The 25,911-nt window shown below is 37.5% G+C and overlaps 3 protein-coding genes and 1 non-coding gene across 8 annotated transcripts; 1 reads left to right on the top strand and 3 right to left on the bottom strand.

Annotated features, from left to right (window-relative positions):
* Window positions 1–4,563: 4,563 nt before the first annotated feature.
* On the bottom strand, window positions 4,564–14,663 carry LOC106170085 (uncharacterized). 3 transcript variants are annotated; one of them, XM_013549823.2, is made up of 9 exons: window positions 13,782–13,914; window positions 13,269–13,389; window positions 8,753–8,989; window positions 7,898–8,053; window positions 7,413–7,574; window positions 7,158–7,266; window positions 6,755–6,870; window positions 5,924–5,962; window positions 4,564–5,621 (listed from the first exon to the last, which is right to left on the bottom strand). In XM_013549823.2, exons 2-9 carry the CDS (start codon window positions 13,366–13,368, stop codon window positions 5,008–5,010), a joined length of 1,533 nt encoding a protein of 510 aa, XP_013405277.2. In that variant the 5' UTR covers window positions 13,369–13,389; window positions 13,782–13,914; the 3' UTR covers window positions 4,564–5,007. The 3 variants fall into 3 exon arrangements, with proteins under 3 accessions (XP_013405277.2, XP_086867063.1, XP_086867064.1); XM_087010937.1 differs by lacking the exon at window positions 13,782–13,914 and adding an exon at window positions 14,126–14,663 and having other exon boundaries at window positions 4,565–5,621; XM_087010938.1 differs by lacking the exons at window positions 13,269–13,389; window positions 13,782–13,914 and adding an exon at window positions 12,090–12,178 and having other exon boundaries at window positions 4,565–5,621.
* Window positions 14,664–15,166: 503 nt separating this feature from the next.
* On the bottom strand, window positions 15,167–23,334 carry LOC106170083 (bone morphogenetic protein 1). Of its 3 annotated transcripts, none has more exons than XM_087010940.1 (6): window positions 22,962–23,334; window positions 21,788–21,919; window positions 21,317–21,553; window positions 20,081–20,227; window positions 17,923–19,874; window positions 17,467–17,585 (listed from the first exon to the last, which is right to left on the bottom strand). In XM_087010940.1, exons 2-5 carry the CDS (start codon window positions 21,894–21,896, stop codon window positions 19,690–19,692), a joined length of 678 nt encoding a protein of 225 aa, XP_086867066.1. In that variant the 5' UTR covers window positions 21,897–21,919; window positions 22,962–23,334; the 3' UTR covers window positions 17,467–17,585; window positions 17,923–19,689. The 3 variants fall into 3 exon arrangements, with proteins under 3 accessions (XP_086867067.1, XP_086867066.1, XP_086867065.1); XM_087010939.1 differs by having other exon boundaries at window positions 22,975–23,330; XM_087010941.1 differs by lacking the exons at window positions 20,081–20,227; window positions 21,317–21,553; window positions 21,788–21,919; window positions 22,962–23,334 and adding exons at window positions 15,167–16,633; window positions 16,932–16,979 and having other exon boundaries at window positions 17,923–18,659.
* Window positions 23,335–24,017: 683 nt separating this feature from the next.
* On the bottom strand, window positions 24,018–24,104 carry Trnak-uuu (transfer RNA lysine (anticodon UUU)). Its single transcript is given in 2 exon segments — window positions 24,018–24,053; window positions 24,068–24,104. It is a non-coding gene; the product is annotated as a tRNA-Lys (tRNA).
* Window positions 24,105–24,282: 178 nt separating this feature from the next.
* LOC147762325 (H/ACA ribonucleoprotein complex subunit 3-like) lies at window positions 24,283–25,653 on the top strand. The gene is made up of 2 exons (XM_087010942.1): window positions 24,283–24,431; window positions 24,803–25,653. Exons 1-2 carry the CDS (start codon window positions 24,378–24,380, stop codon window positions 24,941–24,943), a joined length of 195 nt encoding a protein of 64 aa, XP_086867068.1. The 5' UTR covers window positions 24,283–24,377; the 3' UTR covers window positions 24,944–25,653.
* The last annotated feature ends 258 nt before the right edge of the window (window positions 25,654–25,911 follow it).

Genomic DNA, 25,911 nt, shown 5'->3' with positions numbered 1-25,911 from the left:
AAATGAGGGTAGTGGAAATAGTAGTGGACTTGAGAGTGGCAAAAATGGTGATGGAAATGGGGGTGGTGGTACTAGTGATGGAAATGAGAGAGATGAAAATCTTAGTGGAAACGGAAGTCGTGGAAATGAAAACGAGCGTGGTGTAAATATTAGTGGAATTGAGAGTGGTGAACATGGTAGGCGTGGAAATGGAAGTGGCAGAAATGAAAAAAAAGGTGGTGGAAATAGTAGTGGAATTAAGAGTGCTGAAAATGGTAGTGGAAATGGAAATGAGGGTAGTGGAATTGAGAGTGGTAAAAATGGTGATGGAAATGGAAATGGTGGTGGAACTAGTAATGGAAATGAGAAATGGGTAAATCTTAGGCCAAATGAAAGTCGTGGAAATGAAAACGAGGGTGGTGTAAATATTAGTGGAATTGAGAGTGGTGAACATGGTAGGCGTGGAAATGGAAGTGGTAGAAGTGAAAATGATAGCGATGGAAATGGTAGTGGAAATGGAAATGAGGGTAGTGGAAATAGTAATGGACTTGAGAGTGGCAAATATGGGGATGGAAATGGGGGTGGTGGAACTAGTGATGGAATTGAGAGAGATGAAAATCTTAGTGGAAACGGAAGTCGTGGAAATGAAAACGAGCGTGGAGTAAATATTAGTGGAATTGAGAGTGGTGAACATGGTAGGCGTGGAAATGGAAGTGGCAGAAATGGAAAAAAGGGTGGTGAAAATAGTAGTGGAATTAAAAGTGGTGGAAATGGTAGTGGAAATGGAAATGAAGGTAGTGGAACTGAGAGTGGTAAAAATGGTGATGGAAATGGAAATGGTGGTGGTGGAACTAGTAATGGAAATGAGAAATGGGAAAATCTTAGGCCAAATGGAAGTCGTGGAAATGAAAACGAGGGTGGTGTAAGTATTAGTGGAATTGAGAGTGGTGAACATGGTAATCATGGAAATGGAAGTGGTGGAAATAAAAAAAAGGGTGGTGAAAGTAGTAATGGAAATGTTAATGAAGGTGATGGAAATAGCATGGGAAATGAGGGTGATGAAAATAAAAGAAGCAACAGTAGGGGTGGAAAAGGTGGGGGTGACAAAAAAAGAAAACGTGTCGAGAATGTGAATGGTGGGAATTATAGTGGGGTTGGCGGAAATGGTAGCGGAAATCTTTTCAGGGATTTTAGATATACATTTAGAAATCGTGCTGGAAATGGTAGAAATGCTGTTGATAGTTGGAGTGGTGGAAATTTTAAAAGCAGAACTGCTAACGGAAATGATAGAAATAGAAACCAATCCAAGAATGGGAGTGTTGCCAATGGTGGCGAAAATTGGAGGGGTGGATATGCTGGAAATGGAGATCGTGTTGAGAATGAGAGTGGCGAAAATGGCAAATGGGATAAAAGATTTAAAACTGGCTTTAGGAATGAGTGTGGTAAAAATTATGAAAATAGTAGGGTGAATGGGAGTGGTGAAAATGTTGACAGGGGTGATAGAATTAGAAATCGTTTCGAAAATGGGAATGGTGAAGATGGTTTCAGGGATGATAGTTATCGAAATCAAGTAGGAAATGGAAATTTTAGGAATGCTGTTGGAAATTGGAATGGTAGAAATGGTGGCGGAAATAATAAAAATGATGTTGGGTTTGGGAATGAGTCCAGTGAAAATGGTGACGGGAGTTGGGATCTAAGCAATTGGAATAGTAGAAATGGAAATAGTGAACTTGACGTTGGCAGTTATGCAGAAGAGAGGGGGTTCAGCAGAGACAGTAAAAGGGAAAGTAAAGTAAGAGTAGAGAAAGAAGGTAGTGATAGCGGGAATGAGTTAAGTGACGGGGATTGTATGGAATGTAGCTGTGGGTGCGGAACAAGCAGTGAGGGTGGTCTTGCAGGTAAACTTTCTAGAAAAAAGGGGTATGGAATAAGGGGTGACGGCCGGGAAAGTAAGGACGCGAGTGGCATGTATGTTGTCGGAGGTGGGCGTGTTGTTAAGTCTTCTTTTAAGAAAAATGAAGAAGAGCAAAAAAATTCAGAAAGTAGGTACCAAGATAATAACCAAACCGAAGAGGAACACGATGATGACGAAGAAGTCGAATCCAAGCCTAAAAAGAAGCCAAGTGGCCCAAATAAAAATATACACGGGTTTGATACCATTGGTGATAACTCTGATAATATGAACGTAATGAAATCATCCAGGCGTTTGAAAAAGATAGGGCATTGTGGGAATATTATGGGCTTTGACAAGTAATTGGTGTTAAGGAACTAGGGGTGCGGGCAAAAGAGAGTCCGCTCAACATACAAGTTTATACAGGTTAGGGTTAGCGTTATGCAAGGCAATGAAAATCTAACTACACAAATTAATGGAAATCTTACGCTGTATAACAGGGCACAGGTGATATCATGAATTTGTGAACATGTGCTTGTTCGCAGAATGTTCACATTAAAAGACAATACATTTTTTTTATTGCACTTCGATATATTGATATTTCTAAAGTGACTTCTACTTATGATAAGATGATTATTTGAATGTCACAGCCGCTTCCGTTCCAACAGTTAGGCGCTGGGCAATTCCAGCAAAAGAGATACAGTTGCTCATATTCACTTAAAGGGATAGCAACTCTTCCATATATGAGATTCATATTTCACAATAAATGCATTGTAAACAGCTAATAGAAATATAATAAATTCCTTTTTACAACCAAAACAGCGGTTATCACAAGTATTCAGAATCTGCTCTTGCCATCGAACCACGCGATGTCCATAGATGCCTACCCTCTGTAATAATCTCTAAGAGATTATTACAAAAAACCAAACTTTTTAGGAAAAAAAAACACAGGGACTAACTTTGAATGTCAGAATGGATTCATCAACTATTGGTAAGTTTGGGGAAATTGTTGCTTACCTCAGGAAAATTCATTTTTTGGCAAAAAATAACAGTTGCTATCCCTTTGTACATCGGCCTGTTTGAGAGGGTACAAGAGATATGGAAATATCTGCTTCTAAAGTGGGGAGTTTAGAGCATAGGCGAGATACAAGAAAAATTGATTTATATTATTGTATTGAAACTTACTTATACTAGTACAATGTTTTTTTTTGTGATTATATATGAAATGAATATTTTTTCGTTTTGTAACCGTTTTAAGCGGTTTCTGTAATGCAATCAACTATAATTATCGTGTTGTAATAACGCGGGCAAGTTAACCGGCACCAGTGAAAATCACGTACCTGGCCAAAACTTAAAAAAAGAGAGTGAAAATTGTCTGTGCTATGAAATTAACTTTGCTGAATTTCAGCAATGATGAGGATAAGATTAAGAGGCTACTTTGATAACTGATCGGAGTAACTGTCCTCAATTTTGTTTTCAGAGCAGAAATTATGTTGGTATTATCTTAAATTAGCATATTGGTTAGGCTTTGATATTTATGTATGTCATTCTCCAAAGTAATTGTGAGTGCGTGTGTGTGCTGAATTGTTTAGATAGAGAGACAAAGCATTTTCTCTGCACTTTAAAATATTAGTAAAATTTGCCTACGTTTTTGATACTATGTACAGCATATCTTTGCTTCATTGATTTTTTCTGTCTTATGAGAAAAAGTAAATGTTACAGCCTCATCTACTCAATGCCCAACAAAAGAGAAATAATTCCTATGAATAAGCCTATGCTTGAGCATCTAAATGTTTTATTGGGTACAAGAGATATAAAAATCAACTGCCCACGTCTGATGAGAAAAGGTTAGACCTTAAGAGAGTTTTTCGCTGTTTTTTAATGATTTAGTGAATTATGTTATAGTTTTGCTTTTTGCGGTAATGTATGTAATGCATTTTGATTATTGATTTCGATTTACATGTATGTAGCATATTTAACACCATCAACTAAAAGCATCGTGTTCCAATAAAATGGACAAATTAACTGTTCAACCTAAGCTGCACTATTGGCATGTACTTGGTCAAACTCTAAAATAGAGAGAGTGGAACTTTTCTATGCTGTGAAGGTAAAATCTCAATTTCAGCAATGATGAAGATAAGATACTACTTTGATAACTGATCTGAGTAAAGTATGTATGTTTTCAATGTCTTCAAGTACGTTTTCACTGCAGAAACTTTTCGTACTATCTTAAAGTATATTGGCTAAATAAGCAACTTTGCATTTGGCTACAATTGCCTTTTCATTAACTATGTGCATTTTATTCGTTGCTTACAGCAGAGAATCGAGCCAGAGACATATCTGTGAATATCTAATGAAAAATCAATTTATAACCTAGCCTTCACCGTCAAAGTGTTGCAATGGATAATGGAAACAGTATACACCATGTACATTGTTTTGGTAAAAAAGCAATGTCCAAAAAAAAAGTAGCTTTTTTCTTAAAGGTAACGCAACGTTATAGTCATCAGCAACTTTTGCAGAATTTTGCCTAGTTTGCAACGCACATTCACACAATTTAGTTTTTGGTTGGCGATGGTTTGCCGAATGCAACATAAGCTGGACACACGGATTCGTAGAGTTCATACTGTCTAGAAGTGGAGTCCATACGCCTTCAATTCTCCTTATTTTGCAATGTCTTTTATTTATCCTTTTTAAAATCGTGTCATCTTCTTTTACGAAGTTTTTTTTTTTGTATCTGCTCTCGTTAAAACAGAAACAAGGCTAAAAACTAAAACTGTGCAACAAGTGGGGCACAAAGATAGCGTGTATAATTACATGGCACATGTGTAACAAAAGATACGGTTTTGAAAAGTTTGCAGCAGTTCCTCTTTTACATTAAGTAACAACTTCCTTCATCTATACAATTGTAGTCGACATTACACAGATATGTGTAGTCTATCTGTTGAGAAATCTTGCATGAGTGAAGAACTGATGATATATTTGGCATTTAAGTTTCGAAGATAAATTTTATGAACAAAAATATTAGATTGTCCTTTCAATAATTTTTAATGAGTCGAACAAAAAGTCCCCTATTGATATTTAGTCTGTGTCACATAACAGTCCTACTCTTCCATTCGACAGCACCCTTTCACCTACAACTAATGGTGATGATCAGCCACGCCCATGATCTCATCATATGACGGGGGAGGGGGTAAATGTACATGGGAATCATCCTCTATAGATGGCTCTGTTGAATAGTCATAGTGCCAAGACGCACCAGTGCCACTATCCACTGGAGGCATAGTGGGTGCAACGTTAATAGGCGGCAGAGCACGCGCCTTTGTGTTCCCCGTGTCGGGTAACCTGTCAACCCTGAGAATTTGTTGATTTTCCCGTGAATGATGTGAGACGTTATCGTTGTCAGGTACCTGGTGACCACTATTAGCGCGAGAGTCTCTGGAAAGGAGATGGCCTGATCTCATGTTCGGGTCGGAATAAGTCCTCCTTAATATTGGTCTATCGTCGGAATTGTCTTTACATGTGGGGAGATCTTCCTCGCGTGATCGTAATTCCAGAGTCACCGCTGGCGTGTCCTTGCGATGGGGAGTTCGGGGCGAACTTGATGTCGAATTCACCTGAACAGAAGTTGCATGCGCCGTTGTTTCCAATGTTGTCACATTTTTCTTTCTTTTGCTCATTTTCGTGCCAGTGAAAAAGCAGACAACGAAAAGACCTGCTCCCACACCGACCCAGTGCCACTGTATTTCTTCGCCTGGAATTAAAATCGAAGAGAGATCTAATTAAATTAATTTATAAGTCTCCTCTTGGACAGAATAATAAGTCTGTGGCACTCCGATTTATTTTTTTAATACACTGTTTTTTCATTTAATACAGAAAACCTCCTCCCTTTGTTTAAATCGTGCAATGATAAAAAATTATTAATTGAAGGATTATAAGAAAATAAACCACAGATAACGGCCTATTTATTTGAAGTTTATAAATGAATTGGAAAAGAAAACGCAAGCATTATCATGATTAAGACAGCCGCTTTGTAAGAAACAAAAACATCTTTACCTTCTTTTCTGTCTGGAGTTGGAAATACAGTGTTATTGCCTGAAAATGAACAAATTCCGGTATTTTGGTATTTTACTTATAAATGATTAAATAGACAAAACCAAGTATCAAAATACAATTAATTGATATTGCCCAGCAGTAGCAGCATTCAAATATTACTAAATATTTAAGTAACTGATACCTACCACATCAATCACTGAACCATGATAAGAGATTAGTATATAATAAAAATAATTTAAAGATATGGGACTGAGTGGGAATCGAACCCACTCCGTCGTGTTTGGCAGCCAAGGACGTTACCACTCGTCCAGCAAATCCTGCTCTCTACAATAATGTTAATGACAACATATATGATTTCTGTTACACATACCGAAGCTTTACGGAAATTGCCGAAGAATGCCTTTAAAATATACTTTTAACAGTTATAATCAAATTCAAACTTCGGCCACTATCTTCCTACTGCCTTAAGGTATTGTCAGTTGTCAACAGATCTTTGTAGTTTGGGGGAACACGTGAAAAGGAGACTTCGACTGATCTCCTATTATTATACAGATTATCATAGTAGCCTATAACTTAATTTTTTTTGTTGGTCACACAATTAAATTCAAAGTCATAAAAATATATTGAGTAAGAAGCAGCAAAGTGTATGATATAGATAATGTCACAATGACAAAAAAGTCGGTTCATAAATGCAAAAGCAAGCTAAAACGTTTTTAAAAAAATATTTCAATTAAACATTCATATATATCCGTAAGGCTGCAACCTTGGAAATGTTATTAACAAAGCAAAGGTATGGATTCTATTCGTAAAGCAAGTTTAAAACTTCATTACCTTTTATCATTTTACACGCGAAAATATTCTTTGCAGAGCAGTCCATCTCCACATAAGACTTGGACGAAGGGTTGAAGCCAGCACATTCGGTGTTAGACTCTCCTGCCTCAAAAAGTCTGCAAAGTCGACGTAAAACAACTTTAAAAATTCCCGTATTATAAGTAAACTTAACATTTTAACAATATCAAAACTCCACTCCATCTCTTATATTCTCAGTTTTGATTGATACATTTTGGCACTGATTAAAAATCTGCAGAGTGAACGTGAAAAAAAAAAATGAATCCCACTATGTGTTGAAACGACAAAACATTCACATTGCATGTGTTATGAAGAAGTGAACTAAAGTTGAGCTTTTTACTATTATTTGTTTATTTATTTATTTATTGTAAACATGTGGACTTACCCAGGCGGCTCATAGTGTTCTGCAGGGTCTATCCATTTCCAATTATGATTTTTGCTGCTGTATTTTTCAAATCCTACCCATATATAACTACTGGAAATATTCTGCATTCCTGTACAAAATGAACAATAATTATAAATGTATTTATTTGACACGCCTTAGAAATAAATTATATAATTCAAATAAAAATGAATAAATAAACAGATAGGCCTAAGATTCTGCATAAACGCAAGTTTTAAAAACGACCAAAAATGTTACCTGCAATAAAGTCTGCCTCTTGTCGGCTGGAAATGCTGACCAAGTTGGCCTGGTCATAGGTACAGTGCTTATGGGCGTCTTTCCACTTCTCTTTGTGCGTCTTAACCTGTATGCAGTAGGAGCCGTTGTATGTGGCCCACCCCGGCGGACAGAAGGTGTTATCTGAGACAAGTATGTGATCGTTAGGAATTTCGTAATTTTATAATTCATGATGTTATGACTTTATTTATGATCTACAGAATGCCTTAAAGCTTTAACTTTTAAAGAAAGAAAAGTAATAAGCACTCTGACAATGATGGAAACCCACACGCGAGCAATGTGCCACACACGCCCGCGCTCACTCACATGTTTTATATTCTGCTCAACTTCGCAATGTGTATTGTACAAGCAGGACGACTTCTTGAATATTCTGGACCCGCAATTTACGATCAATTAAATGGCACATATACACAAATAAATATTAATAAAACTCCTGCAATACTTACTGAAAGTCTCGTACTTCAAGCGAATGCCAGAGTAACGAGAATCGGCACTGTTGGACTTAAACCTGATGTATGCATAGCGACCTGAGGTGGTAATGGTACGTGGGTAATCGGATCCACACCACGTGACATTTCTCAACCTGGAACTGTTTGTACTCCCTGGGAAATGAAATATATCAGATAATAAATTAAATATATAAGATAATAAAGTAAACATATATAAATATATTTATATAATCAAATAGAAGTTTATGATTCTAAACTTTGGGCAATAGGCAATGGCTGCATAATATATCTGTAGCTCATTGCTTTGAGCTTTATGACTTTGGTAACTTTACAACCGTGTATATACGTGTTTGGGACAGTTTGTCTTTCTTAATTTACAAGGGACAACAATTTTTTGTTTGGGAAAAATGGTTAATGAATCCATTCCCACATTCAAAGCTGTCCATCTTTTTTATTATTATTATTAGTTTTTTTTTTGTAATAATCTCTTTAGAGGTAAAGTCATCTATGAAGGTCCACGTGGAAAGCTGTCAAACATAGATTCAAGAATAATTGCGATAACCGCTGTTTCGGTGGTAATAAAATGGACTTTATTATAATTCTGTAAGTTGTTTACAATGCATATATTGTGAAATATGAATCTCATAGGAACAGTTGTTATCACTTTTAAAAAATCTCGTATAACTGAAGTTGTTTCCCGCGGAAACTGTTATTTGTAGAATTTGGATGGAATCAATCTTTCATACCAATGGAAAAACAACCAAGGAAAAAAAAAAAAAAAAAAAAAAAAAAAAAAGATGAAATCAGAAGAAATAATGTGTACCCTACGTCTAGCGTATAACGCCATCTTACCGTAATAAAATACCATGTAATCGTGATGGTCACACACTCCACTGGTTGGTTCTAAAGACGAACTCTCAATGGTGAAGTGAAGAGAGTTCCCAGCACCAGCGTCCAAGAACCACGTGCACATTATGTTGTTCCCGTAGTAAATTTGCCCCGAGCGTCTTGATATGATGTAACCCGTCTGATCCATGACGTTATTAACATAGTTATTGTCAGTGCCGCAAAATGAATAATTTTGGCCTTCTGGAAAAGTGGGAAAAAAATGAGTGTAGACTCAAAATTCTTTGCATTTAATGATATCCTGTATGTATTTGATTGTAAAATGACCTGTCAGCAAGATTAGTTTGGGCCCCTACTTACTACAAAATGTTTTCATGTAAATAAACTTATAAGAGAGTCCTTGCTCTCTCTCCTTCACTTAAACACACACACACACACACACACAAACACACACATATGCAGGGGCGGATACAGGATAAATTAAAGAGGGGGGCGCCGCGGATGCGAAGCCGACCTTACCCCCGACCTTACCCCCCCTTTTCTTAATGAATAATAATGAATAATAATGAAGGTGACGTATACCCAGCTTACACAAAACGATTTGATAACAGGGTTATATATTGGTTAGACCATCAACAATTAAGTGTTAAGAGAACGCCATTCTTACGTTGTACACCGCCACTGTCATCATCATTGATCCAAGGAACGATGCCAGCAAGTTCTATTAACGTATATAAATTTTGATGAAATTTACAAATGATGCATTTTTGTTAATATTGTCGAAAACACATGAACAAAGGATTTCATACTTTGTATCACTACACAACTTAAATCAATACATCTAGTATTAAAACGTTCTAACAATGTTATAAAAATAAAAAGATATGTGTCGGTTATATTTACCAATATAGCGCTCTCGGTATAACGTTGGGCATCAAGCCTGCGTCATACGCTGTCTTAGCTACACCTAGTGGCTGATTACAAATTGGGGTTGGGGTTAGTCGGCGACTAGAGCGATGAAGATTTTAGAACCCTCGGGCAGTCGGTGCCTACCCGAAATTACCGATCGACATGATGAAAAGCATTTTAAAAAAACCTACAAAAATAGACTTCAATTATGTAATAACGTTTATCAAAATTATTAAAAAGGTGTTTTCAAGTAATCCTGATGGTTGATTGGCGTTTTTGATGAATAAATGGATTGTTTAAATTTCATTTTAGAAAATTCATTCTAATGAATTGCTTACAAGGTCAGCTAACACAGGAGTAGTTAAAAGGTTTAGCAGTGAAGACTTGACCGAAGCAAATAAGGTTGAATAGTACACCACGGTCATTTGATAGACAAATTGGGGCGAGTCCATTGCATCAAAGGGGCGACAGGTTGGGCGACTCCAAATAAAGGGGAGTTATGTGGGGCGACTCCATTCCATTAGAGGGGTGACAAGTGGGGCAAGTCCATTCCATTAGAGGGGTGACAGGTGGGACGAGTCCATTGCATTACAGGGGTGACAGGTGGGGCGAGTCCATTGCATTTGAGGGGTGACAGGTGGGGCAAGTCCATTGCATTGGAGGGGTGACAGGTGGGGCGAGTCCATTGCATTGGAAGGGGTGACAGGTGGGGCGAGTCCATTGCATTGGAGGGGTGACAGGTGGGGCGAGTCCATTGTATTGGAGGGGTGACCGGTGGGGCGAGTCTTGTAATTATCCCAATTTGATTCAGAGAATAGGAACTGAAGTTCCGTTTTACCCTCAGAAATCAAATTTTTCATCAATTTCAGCAGTATTCATTTAAAAAATCTAACTTGATTTAAGCTTACATCAGAATCATCCCACCTTCTCATTATTATGTTCAAATATCAAATAAACTTTTTATACTAAGAAAAGGCCGCCAAATTAAAACAATTCACGATAGCAAAAGCCAAACTCCGTCAAAATGGGACCCTCCCTATATAAGATAATACAGGAAAAATAACCAAACGATATATGCCATAGAACAAAATTATCATGTGAATTTTTTTAAAACCAGGATTGTAAATTTATATAAATTTGAACTATAAAATGTAGGTTGTTGGAAACCATTTTAGATATTTTACTACAGTGTGCTAAAACAGATTGGAGGGGTTATTTAGAAAATACTGGTCATTTTACAACAATTTAAAATTTAGGTACCACAGAAAACCGTCAACCACAAAAGCACTGACATTCTTTACAGATCAGATTGAATTTGAAAGTCCTAAAACACTAAAAATAACCCATTTCCATTATGATTACTACTATCCTTATCATAATAATTTCATAAAAAGGTGAAAAACAAAACGCCAAGTTATAAAAGTTTTTTTATTGAGTTTCCATATAATAGATATACGAAGGAGCGTGGGTTCCTGTGAAACAAAGGCTAGACTTCATAGGTTGCTTTCAGACAGATGCTGTGCAGAATCTCGTTGAGCTCCTGAAAAGATAAAAATAATGTTTACAACTAAACAGACGGGCTCTGTACATTCTAATAATGCATGTAATGTCACAGGACAGAGGACACGTATAAATGGAATGGCGTGCACGATTATTAACTAGTCTGATGCTCAGGTTCAACTAGCGTGAAACCAAAGTTATATTCTGGAATTAGTTAACGATATAACTATTTGAGGCCTCTTATTAAAAAAGTAGCATTGATAGCACTACCCGTTTCATTTGCTACGACCGTCAATACATTCCTCTTGATATTAAAAGTTATAACGCGGGTTGTAGTACATGATGACGCATTTCAGAGAAAGAGAAAATTTACAAATTCTCTTCGAAAATTACAACAAATATATTGCACGTATATAATATGAACCGTGTAATGGATGGGCAAAACACGGCGCAATGGAGACGACAGGCTGTGTAAAATATGTATCTGTCAATCATTGTGCAATGAGCAGTCGAAATCCTTGGATCAGTCTCAGAAGCTCAGAACGGTGACAAGCATCATCCAATTAATTAATTTGGGTGGTAATACTTACATTTAAAAACACGCGACATTTTAAATTAGGTCAAAATATTCAAAATTAATTCTCAAGACCGGGGCACACAAAATGTTCAAACAGAGGGTTACAAAGTGCAGAGGGTTTCACGCAAACTTAGGTTATCGTCAAAAGTCAGATGAATGCGCCGTTTTTCCTGAACATTTGGAGTCCCAATGTACTGTAAGCAATAATTTCTACCATTCTGACAGATATACAAGTAACAATATAGGAAATATAGTAAAAGGATTCATGTCATAAATATTTGCTGTAAATATTTTTCTCATTCTTTTGCGTCTTTAGTAATTAGTGGCTGTGGTTGATGAAGAAATAGTGATACTCACAAATATACATTTGCTTCCACGCCTTTTAAAAGCTCGACCTTCTGGCTGCACCACACATACTGTTGCGTCTACACCCGACCCTGTCTAACTTCCAAGTGAGCATTCGGGAAGACAGCTCGCACTACGATGAACAACTTGTTATTATGCAAATAACAACAGGTATAGCTCATTTTAGGTGAGGGGTTGTTACTGAAACTGTTCACAAATGTTCAATAAACCCGGCGGTGATACCTTCACAGGGGCGGATATAGGCTGTCTTCTGGGTCTTCCAGAAGACGGTCAGATTTTCAAGTTTATACATCGACGGGTATCTATTTTTTCTGTCGGAAGACGGTCAAAAATGGAGGATGGATAAATGGTTCAAGTTAATTTGGAAGACTGTCAGAAAATATTTCTGAATCCGCTCCTGCCTTCATATGCTCAAAGTCGTGCAATTATTCGATGTCACATACGATACTCTACAAGTCCAATAGTGTCTAACTGGGCCTACTACACATGTAGCCCAGGTGTAACAGGAATGGGAGTCCGCTAGGAACCGTAGTCCACTTTCCATTACTTTGTACAGGTGACATTCGTCCAAATACTAACCCCAATACTCCAATTAACCCTAACCTGTACTAATCATATGAGAGCCCTTCCTAGGTCTTCAATCCCTGTTACACCTGTTTCCCATATGTGAAAATTATTCTGAAAAATCAGCATTCGGTGTCTTTCTTCACACACACACACACACGCACACACACATACACATACACACACACTAGATAAGGTCTACTGCCATGCTACGATACATTTTGCTCAGTTAAGGGAATTGGCCTGCTGACTAAAATTAAATTTTCAGCATCAAGCCCACGCTCGCCATTCATGGAATCAGAAGTTAGGTTTTTAACGCTAACAAAGACGCGAGACGTCAATGATGTATGAATCATATCATTTTGAATTTCTCATTGTCTTATATACTGTATATATTTAGCTAGTCAAAATTCTAATTTCAAGAGGGGAATATTGGTGTGAAATATTTTTCAGAAACCGAGGGGGGGTCAGGACCCCCCTGACCCCCCTCTAAATCCGCCACTGCATATGTGCACGTCCAGTTGCTGAAAAACGCTCAGGCAAATAAGCACACATTCGCATTTAAGCATTATTAAGAAAATTAACTGATTTTGTGCACATGCGTACCTGCTAATTTTACCAGGCAAATAATCTGTATTAATACAATCAGCGCTGTAATCGTCCTTCCTCTTAAGGCAGGATACTCCATGCTCCCAAGTTGTGTCATTTTGTCAAAGTCAACTATAACCTGCCGAAAAAAAGGGAAATCAATATACATCTTAAAATCTTTAGAGCACATAGATTTTATAGGTCTTATAGGTCCACGCCGGAATAAATGATATCGTTTAATTCTGATACCAGCTATATGCACGATGATGTGGTGTGAAATCGGTAAAATAGGCTCTGTTTTTACAAAGTTTCTTGATTACATTATTTTATATCAGGCCTACTGCATATCAGAATTTATCAGATTGATCTATCAGATCCAATATTCTGCATCGAAAGAAGAATCATATCTACAATTTATGCATCGGAGGGACCTGTGAGTACATACATGGTGTGTCAGGCCTATTTGGTCAAGTAGAGCGTCCACTATGCACAGCTAGGGGGACTGCGTAGATGACCTACACCTGCACTCACCTGTATTCACCTGTGCCTTGTTTCTTACTGAGTGACTCTACGTAACAGCTGTGTAGCTGCTATCAAGGGCGACAGGAATGGTAGTCCGCTAGGAACCGTAGTCCGCCTCCCATTACTTTGTACAGGTGACATTCGTCCCATATGGTAACCCCAGTACTACGACTAACTTCAACCTGTACAAACCATATGGGACCCCGGACTTCCATTCCAAGGACAACCATTAGTGTCACGGGTAACCCACAGTAAAGATTTACAGGATATTTCACTAATATAGTTATTTTACAAAAGATTACGTAGAGGGTATATCTAACATGGCCGTCAAACTGCTGGACGCTTATACTTACAGAATCACTTGCCAGGATATATTATCTCAATGTGCCACAATAGTTTAAATAGTAACACACTTTGATGCTACTGGAAGCAGTGAATCCAACCAAGTGTTATCCGTACCACCTTGATTGTGCCAAAATCAGTTTTCTTATTTGTCCTGGTTTTTGCCTAGCTCTCCGCAGTTTTTCCACCGTGAGCGGCCATTTCGCAATAGAAACAGCCACACGCAAACTCTAACCTGGTTACCCTGCTTTTGTATTGTTGTTATGTTTTCTTTGCTCAGAGTTAAATATACAATGCACAAAATCAATACCTGGTATAGTGTTCAATAGTTGTACCGATTAATTGGCACAGAGGTTCTATTTTAAACGAACCTGAATTCGTCATTGTAATATTGTCGACGTCATCTTGAGAATGGCGGCGAGTTTGTTGTCATGCTTTTGTAGGTTTGAGTGATTACTTTATCAGTCAACCAATGTTATTAAAGTGGTGACGCCATGCACAGCATTCTTTGTCAGAATACATGACATTCATAAAACTACCCAAAGACTCCATCAATGCTTGTCACTGAACATTATTGACCAGTTGCCTTTCATATATATTCTTTTACAGGCTGAAAATAACACGGGTATCAAATGATTTTGATTTTTGTTTCTCTTGAACTGACAGATCTAGTATAAGAGCACGGTCTGAGATGTCTTTTTTGTGTTTTGTTTTAAAGGCGCCTTTAATGAGTAAAATAAATGAAGGAACGAATGAAAGTAATTAATTCAGTAATTTATAAATATTTGGATAAATGAAAATACAAATAATTAATGTTTGTGTGGCCACGTTTGACGTTTCCAATCAATGGACTATCGACCGTAAACCGCTTCTAAGATGACAGAGTTTGATGAATTTGCACATAAAAGTAGGCCTACGCGTCTATAATTGAGTACATACTTCAGTTATCTTAAATGACAGCTAGCCCCCTTTTACTGGCAAATCAGCAATTTTGCACTGCATGCGGTTTATTGCTTAACTTTGATATTCATAGTTTTAATGGAAACAAAGTATTGACTTAGGTACTTTTATACCACCCATTTACAAGTAAATGCAAATACACATGAAGACAAATTACATGTATTTTGACACTGACGGTAATCCAAATATAGTTCTTGTCTCTTGTTTTTAAAGCTGAATCTTTTTGCGTATCTAAATTTTCTAATCCAGACAACAATATAAGCAATCTACGATTTCTTGCCTCCAAAGAATATTTCTCATTTCAACAAGCCATGAATATTTTCAAATTTTCACAAAAATTACATAAATAAAACCCAAGTATAAAAAGATTATTTATAAGCTATTAAAATGTTCAGCTTGTAGTTGTTTTATCATTTTAATTAGCTTTTTATCCTTATTCATATTCGATCCCTTACTTTAAAGAACTTACAACGGTAACTTGCACGTGCGCGAAGACAAGAATGATTTCAAACACGTTTCATTTTGTGTGTTCCTCAAAGTCTCATTAATAGCATACATTTTTCATAGCATATAAAACGATATCACAATTTTATTGAGCCGTTAGTCTGAAAGGACTACAGAATCAAAGAGGGAGGGTAACACCATCACTTGCTAGCAAAATCGCAGAGGTCTCCGCCCTCCTATTGCTGAATAGTACGTGCCAATATGCCAACATGGCAGACTGTCATAATACTAGCTAGATATCATGAAAGACTTGGACGACTGTGTCCTTTCAGTTGCTTATTGCTCTAACCTTCGCATGCACCTAAGTAGTGAGTTTCTTTTAAAAATCACTATGAAGGTTAAATCAGCCCGAGAAATGAAGCGGCCATAGAGCAAGGGGTTAAACCGTTTTACAGTAACCCTCTTCCAGTCTTATAATAGTGGAGGGGATAGGCAAAATGAAGTGTTTTTTCATCTCCTGTATGATGTGGTGGGGCCTAACAGTACCAACCATATAAAACAATTATCAAAATACTATATCCGTAGACGATTGTCTTCTCATTTGCTGTGCGCTTCACTACCAAATACTTCCTCATAGGACGGAGGGGGCGTGCCCGAGTGTTCTTCAATTCCACTGAAAGGTGCCGCTGTTGTTCTGACGGGAAAGGTTCCTTGCCTTGGTTCGTCGTCATACATTGGTGGAGAGGATGGAAATGTTGACGTAATAGGAGATAAGGCACCTGCTCTTATATTACCAGTTTCTGGCATGTCGCTGATGTCTTTTTGATACAGCGTGTCTTCGTTGGCAGCATGTGAGACCCTATTGTTATTTTGAGTGTATCGCACTCGAGCTTGATCCTGCAAGTTCTGGAGGCGAGTTCTAAGCCGGGTCATCTGCAGCTGTGGTGCCGGCCTTTGGTGCTGCGTGACCTGCGTGCTCCTCGTTACATCGGAGTCATTCTCAGACGAGGTTTCGACATTTCCAGTGCATTTGGCTTTTATGAAATTGCCAATAAAGCATGCTGTTATGATAACGATGATGCCTACTACAATAAATTCCCAGTAGCTCCCTTCATCTGAAACAGAAAGCAATGCCAGTCAAATATTATCCAATATTTCTTGCCAAGAAGTACAATATAGCAGCTCTGTTAATTAGAATGAAGCCAAAATGTCATATTACATAGTATAAACATGTATTTAATACAGTATTTTAAAGGATTTTATCATAATTTTCTGTAGCAGAGTTTGAACGTTTAAGAAAAGTGGATAGTTTCGAATTATTAAATTAAGAAAGATGGTTTTTCAAAAAGAAAAAAGAAGTGATTTTCTTCATCATATCAGCTTATCACACTTAAAAGGCAGATTTAAGCGTACCTCTCACTGGGTTGTCGGCAGGAATGGTGAAAATTTGCGTTGCTGCACCTGTGAATCAAACAGAAAAAATTTGCAAACCATCACGCTAAAAATTCTGTCAAACGCTTTTCCATAATTTGGAACCTCACTCCCACTTACTTCAAGACAATTATCATTTTCAAATTATAAATTATTTACACGTTCACCAGCACTGAGTGAATAATAATATCTCGACATTATAAACTCCGTGTGTGATCTCGAAATGCGAGCTTAAAGATAGCTAAATCAAGAAATATAATGATTATCAACCATAAAACTCGGTCTTTTTCTTGCAGCAAGTTCCCCGATGTCTCTAACCCCAATGAATGCCCAGTATGAAAAACAAAATATTTTGCTGCAATAATGAAGTCAAGCAGTACACTGCCTAACTACATATATAGTCTTTTCGCTCAGAACGTTGATTCAACCACCAGCAGAGACAAATTTTATGATATAATTGTATGGTTATAAATGCTGTTTCATGGTTTAAATAACTGATAGCCTAATATTTCCTCACCCTTTTTCATTTTGCACACAGATATATTATCTAGTGTACAAAGCTTGCTTATCCAAGAATTTGTGCTTGGTTTTATACACCCACATCCCGAACCAGACGTTGTTCCACTTTTGGTCCAACTAGAAACGAAGAAACATCAAAATTTATATTTTTACATTTATAAATTTATAAAATTTATATAAGTTTACATTTACACGTCATTTTCAGACTGAAATTGAGAAACGTATATGGAACTTTGGACAGTGAAATAAAAATGTATAAGATGCTTTCACAAATGTACTTATTGACCATATAAAATGTTGATACTATTTAAGTTATTTAAATCAGAAAGTTACTATCAGAGTGGTTCATGGAGTTTGTGTCTAGGGTAATATTCAATATGGATTGAAATAGGAGTGACTAGTGGTGGATTGAGTGACATTATTCTATCTAGATGAACTACTGTAGTGTACATACCCACTCTGAAGGTAAGAGACAGAGGTATCAATCCACAGCCAATCAGACGACTGCTGGACATATCGCACACCAATCCAGACATAGAACGCCGTACCGGCAGTAACGCTATTAACAGCTTCTGTAAGAAAAACATTAATTCACTTATTAAGCAAGTACCCAACGTTAACTTACGCACTTGTCTTAGGGCTCATTCCAAGTGAAGCTATCGTTCCTCATAGATCGATCCAACTCGGCGGGATTCTCGCTGAATGCCATCAGTTTAACATATTAACACACCTATTTTTTCAACCTAGGCCTACTTCTATAATCACCAGCTTTTCTGTATGCTACTCAACGCCAGGCGGCGTGCCATTCAGTGAACCTGAATGCATTCAGAGCGACAGTCCCCGCAGAGTTGGATCGATCTACGTAGACCGATAGTTGCATTTTGAATGAGCTCTTAAACATGGACGAATAAAACGAATGTGTGAGGGTGGTCGGTTCATGCACTTCTTTTAAATATTGTTTTTATGACCAAGCCTAAAAGAGGACTTCGGTGCTTCGCGACATCGTAAAAGACTAGAAACCTTGCGGGAAATGGCGCGAGGTGGGGGTGAACAAATTTATCTTTTGCATAGGATAAACATAACCAGTCACAACATAACCAGCATTACCCTGTGATTTCAGGGGCCTGAAAAATAGTATGCAAAATTAAAGGGATGAGCACTGTTCATTTTGACAAAAAAAAAAAAAAAGGGATTTCCTGGATTTCCCATAGTTACCAATGGTTAAGGAATCCATTCCGACATTCAAAGTTAGTCCCTGGTTTTTCTCTAAAAAGTTTTTTTTGTAATATTCTCTTAAGAGATAATTACAGAGTGTAGCCATCTATGAAGGTCACGTGATGTGATAGCAAGCACAAATTCCAGAATAACTGCCTGAACCGCCGTTTTGGTGATAAAATAGAATTTATTATATTTCTATGAGTTGTTGACAATGCATTTATTATGAAACATAGATATCATACGAACAGTTGTTATCCCTTTAAAGCACACACGATACAATAATTTTGTAACAGACTACTGGCGGGCCTTGCGGTCAGATTGTAAACTAGCACAAGGGTTGACTGCAGATGTCCAGCCGTCTGGCCGGCACCAACAAGCGAGGGGATTACACAACGCACGGTAAGGAGAAAGGGAACAACTGCCAATCAATTGCCTTACTGTCCAATGGGGTCATTAGTTTAAGCCACGTGACATAAACACGAACAAGGATGGCGAGCAGCGCATTTCCAGTGTTCGAAGTAGAAGGAAGCAAAGACAGTGCGGTGAGAGAGAAAGAGAGGTGTACAGGCAAAAGGCAGAGTCAAAAGACAAGGAATTAAGGTAGGATTTTTTTTCAAAGTCTTTCACTTCCTCCCTTCCCTCAACTTCATTTAATATTCCATCTCTATTTCTGTTTCCATCAGGAAGTATTCACTCGGTGGCGCTTAAAACCTTCTCCACCTTGAATAATTGTTTCCGTTCGGTTCCTCAAAGCCAAAGCTAAAATAGGGTGCCACCTGTTTACGCCATACTAAATCACATAAGCATCAGAACTAGCATACAGTGTATATATGAAAAATTTTGTCACTGCGTGCACATTTTAAGTCTTTCGCGATTTCAGATTTGGTCTAAAGGAAACACAGGACACACTATTTTCGCCAGTTGGTTGCTCATTATCAAAGATAAATTATAATAATCTCTTCTTAATGAATGGCTGTCAAAGAAAAGAGTTTGTTTTGCACTTTTAAGTAATAAGATTAGGAAACTCGCCTGTAATAAATGACTGCTCCGCCTCGCTGGAGATGCTGACTAGGTTGGACTGATCACGCACACAATATCTGTGGGCATCTTCCCATGATAGAGGATGGGTCTCCACCTTGTAGCAGTGGTTGCTGTACTCCCGCCAGCCGGGGGGACATAATGTGGCGTCTACAATAGATATATAGATAGATAAATGGTAACAGAGATAAATATGTATAAATTAAAAAGTTTGGTAATCAGTAAAGAATTAAATTAGTACTCTTACGGAAGTATTTAACTGAACAACTCACCGAATTAAAAAATTAAGTGTTGAGCACGTTATCTCTAATATCATGTCCTTGTTTCTCTTAAATAATATTCGGATTTTAACTTACCGAAAGTTTCATATTTCAAACGGACACCAGTGTTATTCTGTGACTTAGTTTTAAATTTGATGTATAGATAGCGCCCCGTACTGATGAAGGTAGACGGACTCCGGTCCCCACACCACGTGACTATTACGTCACCACTTGCCGTATCTCCTGGAAAGTCAAGTGAAAAGATGCTTACACTCACTGGTATTTCAAATGAATTGGATAAATTTATCTCTTAACCAGATAAAATCCCCAAGCTTTGTTTTATAAACCGCGAAAGAGACGCTGGGATCGTGATGACAGGTAACGACTTACGCTGCACGCGGCATCCTTCTGTAAGTGCTGTACAGTGAAATATTGGACCTATCGATTTTACAAAGACATGCAGTTTTGATTGACTGTTGCGTTCTCACTTTAGGAATCGCATCATTGCCGATCATTTATTTAGTTACAGCTGAGGAAGGGTCTGCCCTTCAATATTCAGGTAGCTTAAATCTGAAATAGAACTACTCTGGCGGTGTACATGTAACACTACGAAATGAATTAATATGGTATAAACAGGTAAGTTAGAATCGGCTATATATGAACGTAGACATGAAATTTTTCCATGAAGAGAGAGAAAATAGTTATTAAATTAAACAACAGAAAAATAAGGATGTCAAGATATTATGTCAAACCTTCCTGTTCTTTACCGCGCTTTCATCGTGCTACAATCAATGGGCTGACTGCCAATAATTGAAAGAGGAAATAAAATCACTAGGGAATTCCCCAGTACTAGTGTTAATGGATATGAAGATCTATACTGGGTTGAAGTTTATTACTTGTTCTCGTGCAAAAACATTTCGCTGTAATATTCTATTGATTATTTAGACTATAATTTCTCGGTAATTGATATGGTTTCTTTGAGTTTTCTGAAGGAAACTCTCTAACTGCCGAAAGTGTGGCTTATCAATCTTTCATCGGATGAGGCTCGTGCTCATTTTCTCTCCGTCACTCGCACACACGCACGCACGCACGCACGCACAAACACACACACACACACACACACTGTTTGAATTTCACCATTTCAAACTTTCCACTCTTTCGACACATACAGAGAACTTCGGGCGAAAGATACATCGCTGACAAGTCTCCTTTTCTTTTGATGTCTTTTTACACCTGTCAATTAAAACCCCGGTCCTAAATACTGACCATTTCAATTAACATACTGGTCTTAATACTGGCCATTTCAATTAATATACTGGTCTTAATACTGACCATTTCGAACCTCCATGTGATCATACTGGGTGCATGTCGCGTCGTTCGGCGTCCACTGTAAACTGGAGCTGAGTACAGTGACCAGCACGCGCCCTCCCTCTCCAGCGTCCAGTACCCACGTGCAGTCCATGCCACTCTGGTAGTACGCTTGTCCCTCCATGTTGGACGAAATGTCACCTTTGAAGTTTGTAATGCGGTTCACCCCGCCGTTGATACAATAGGAGTAATTTTGTGCCTCTGAAATGTATATTAGACCATTTTTATGAGATATATAAATATGAGATATATATAAATGACAAACTATTTCTTCAACACCTCTATTTCGCCATTCTCTCTCTGTGTTTCTATCTCTGTCGCTCTCTCAAACACACGCACGCACGCGCGCACACACGTTAACACACACACACACACACACACACTAATCCAAATATTTTACTGTGACTTATATTACATATACGCATCGGTTCTTACCTGCCAATTTTGCTACTGACATTATCAATGTAACTGTGAACCAAGAGACCTTCCATACGGCTCTATATTCTGAGACCATTTCCGTCTTGAGTCGTGTAGAAACAACCATCTTTCTCTCGTAGGGCGACAAGACTGAAGAAAAAGAAAAAATGTAAAAAACATAAAAAGATAATTCTTACAAGAGAAAGGGAAGACGTGTGTAATTCTTACCTTAATGCGTTACAATAGTTCGTTTTCACATTTCTAGGTATATCTGTCTGATATATTATCTGAAGCTATTCATATAAAGGCCCAATGGACGATGATAATTAATGTCGATATTATATGAATAACATTGCTTTACGCTGAACAAGGAGTGCTGTAATTCGTATGACTTAAATTCGTCACAGAACAAAAAATCCTTTTCTCTGTTAATATAAATCAAAACCATTGTTGTTCTGAAGTATTACTTGTAATTCAATAAGTCAATGAGGATGGGAAGTGGAAATTTCAGTACAAAACTATTACTAGGAAGTGCACGATCCAAGGATAGTTCCACTTCATGACGGTTCTTATCTAAAGCTCGAAATCTGTAATGGTTTAGTCCTGGCTGCTATTCAGGCTACTTTCTTAAGGTGTATAACATAGTAACGTTGTTCTGCGGTAACCACGTCGATTGAATGGGACTGTGCTTACGGCATAATGACTCAGGAATTGTGAAAAACCGGTGTTCATTATCTGCCTTCTGCCGAAAAATCCTAACGGTTCAATGCGTAGCACCCTTGTGACTCCGTTCTGATTCATGTCATCTTTCTGTCTGTTATTATTTTAGAATTATAGAAGTAATAACGTCTACAACCACTGATAAGAGGCCAGGTTGAACCTTTTTAATAGTCTAACATGGTTTGTAGTTTTCCGTTCTGAGAAGAACCTTCATCAAAATGTCCCAAATGTTCTTCGGTTGTCTGATACAAAATTATAGTTCAGAAAGGAGATCCACTCAAAAGTCGAATGTCACCGAGGGCGATATGTTGGTACGAGGACTTAGTTATTAAGTCTTAGGTACTCGCGGGTGAAACTATATAGGCTACATTTATATCTGCTCGTGATTATGGACTCATGACTTAAAACGTCGACGACGTTCTAACACCGTACTCAACTTGAATCATCACAAGGTAATTCGACCCTTCTTTACCTGTACAACTCACCTGTATGCGGTTATATGAGCTACGTATCTTTCTTCACCACCAGCGTCATTTCATCGACTGAGGAAGAAAAAAGAACTCGAAATTGACACAGATAATTCAGTGTACTACTGCGGCATGTAACACTCCATCAAGTTGGCTCTGTCATCTAGACCGGATTGCAAAATCCGCAATATGGCGGATGGAACAATGTGACTTCTATTGTGAGCGTTTGTTTACATTCAAGCCCTCTTATGCATGGTTGCTGTATAAATCGGTCGATCGATTCACCAATGCCAAAGGCACAGCCTGCCGTCCACACCGAAGTCTGCATATATAGGTCTATGTAGGCCTACATACTGCCGTGAAAGTGCGTATGGGGTTTTGGCGCTACACTTATCGAACTCTTGGGTGAATAAAACGCTTTCTTTGACTTCGTCCACTTGGTATTAAAATGCAGTTAGCGAAATTTTGTACAAATAAAATGTTTGATTCGTCAAATGCAAACTATCCTATCCTACACGTTCTTAACAATATTCTAGTTTCCTTCTTCGCGAAGGTGAAGTGTAATTATATCGATATCCAATCTGAAAAGTATTGCGTGTAAAGAGTTTTTTTACAAGACAATAATCGGAACAAGACACATTTGCCTGATGCACTGCCAGTATAGGCTGCATTAGAGAGATAAACGACTTGAAGGCCCATAAATCCCTTACTAATTAACGGAGATCGTTTGCACACATAGGCCTATATAATTAAAATAGGTTTAAAAGGTTAGGTGGTAGTCCATGGATATTTCATATTTCAATTATGTTGCTATTAAACTACGACTGTTCCTTTAGCCTGATAAATGGTAAGCGAAACAATTATTAAGAATGAAATGTTGTTAATTTTGAAATGATCGGAAAAAGGGGGTTAGGTCAATAAGTGTGCATCGCGTACGAATACTAAATTCTCAATAAAGATGTTTTAATCCATTGATCATCTTAAGGTAATGACACTGTTTTGTCGGGAAAGATAATACAATGTCAAAACAAAAGGGGAAATGAGAAAACGAAAAACTTAAACGCCCGAACAGGGACTCGAACCCTGGACCCTCAGATGACTTGATCATGCTTAAAAGTCTGATGCTCTACCGACTGAGCTATCCGGGCGCAGTTGAGGGTAAAAGGGAATACTTTGCACTCGGATTTGAGGTGCAATATGTAATATTAAATTCTTAAAATTACCTAATTAAGCGTCAGATACAAGTAAAAGTATATAATAATTATGTAAAACGTATTATTAACGACTTTTCAAATAATTCATTTCCCCTATCAGTATTAAATAGGTCAAAAACATATAGCGTTTGGAGAGTACAAAGAGTCGGCCATCTTTAGTTGCAGCAACACGTGTAGTATCAGTGGTGTAGTAGAAAAGGCCGCAACATGTTTATGATGTTTTATTTAAACGAGGACGGGGAAAGAGTGTATACTCTGAAGGTTTGGCAACGAATTTGAATTCTTAATATGATGAAGAAAATTTTGAGATCAAACGATTTCCCAGTGTGTTTGATGTTAAAAATGCCAGATCCAAATTAAATTTAATGTCGCCATTTTTAAGTCTTGATCGAGTCGTGTGATATTGTGCAAGTTGCTTTTACTCACAGTGCCAGTTATTGTAGCAATTTATATACCAGTATTTCACATTTGTATCACTATCAGTATTCAGTTTATTTTTTTAGTAAGACACGGTATCATAAGTTATACCAGGTCTGGATGAAAGTGCTAATAATTTAAATTAAGATTTCAAACATTCCTAATTAGACTTAAATGATATACACAATGCAACAAAATATTCTTTTAATTTTCAGAAAACAGACCCCTATGGTAAACCCACACAGTCGGCTCACCCCGCCAGGTTTTCTCCCGATGATAAGTACTCCAGGCAGAGGATTACCATCAAGAAACGTTTTGGACTTTTACCAACACAGCAACCAAAGCAAGTGATGTGAACTCATTCAGAGACTGACATTTTCAGCAGTGCAGCTTAATGCAATTTTTTTTTCAAAATAAGACCACATTTTTCTAATAAAGAGAGGGAGCAAGAGATAAAAACTCTGTAAGATGCACATTACGAATTCGAAGCAACTGAAAATGAGTGGCATATTCCCCACTGTTAAATTGCCAACATTACAGTAAAGATATTGAACATTAGATAATAGTTAAAAATAATTTAAACCTCCACAAATACTGCAGAGAAAACAAGACAATGGATTTCATCTTTGACTTATTGTTTTGGTTGAAGTGATGTGCTGTTAATGAAGATCTAGAATAACGAGTGGAATTGAGAAATGGAAGTCAGCACAAGGACTTTTAGATAAGACAAATAGAAGCACCAGTGTTTCAGTGGCAGAGTCTTCTTTTTGAGTGAAGTGTGCCATCTTCTCATGCTCCATCTATTGAGCAACGGGTGACAGAAAGTTGGACTTCTCTGTATATTACATATATGTACCATTTCCTGTATGTAAGGGGTCATCAGTGTTATTTAGAAAATATCTTCCATTACTGTGAAGTAACAGAGGACTCTGAGGAGATGGCATTTTGTAGATTGATAGGACACATTTTCAGTAGATTATTTTTCTCATAATTTTATCATCATCATCATGTTTCTCATCATACATTGCATTTTATTTAAGTAAAACTACATTCTTAAAAAGCTCAATGTTTTTCAGTTCCTCATATCAAGCATTTGGACCAATAGTCAGGAATTATGGTGCACCAAGCTTTTTTCCCCCCACCTAATTCTTTCTCAAATGTAAAATATAGGCCAATTTTATTACTAGTCATAGATTTAAATATGTATCAAAATAATTGGATTAGTATAACAGAACTTGTTTACTTAAAATAAGAACTGAGCCATTATGATGAACAAAAGAATTGATTAAAATTCAACTTGGGGATTTGGCACTCTGGTGGCAAG

This window comes from Lingula anatina, chromosome 4 (assembly GCF_051362555.1).
Source record: "Lingula anatina isolate TDL-2025a chromosome 4, LinAna3.0, whole genome shotgun sequence".
Classification (NCBI taxonomy): domain Eukaryota; kingdom Metazoa; phylum Brachiopoda; class Lingulata; order Lingulida; family Lingulidae; genus Lingula; species Lingula anatina.
The sequence above is the reverse complement of the archived record's forward strand: the minus strand, read 5'-3'. Positions and strand labels throughout refer to the sequence as shown.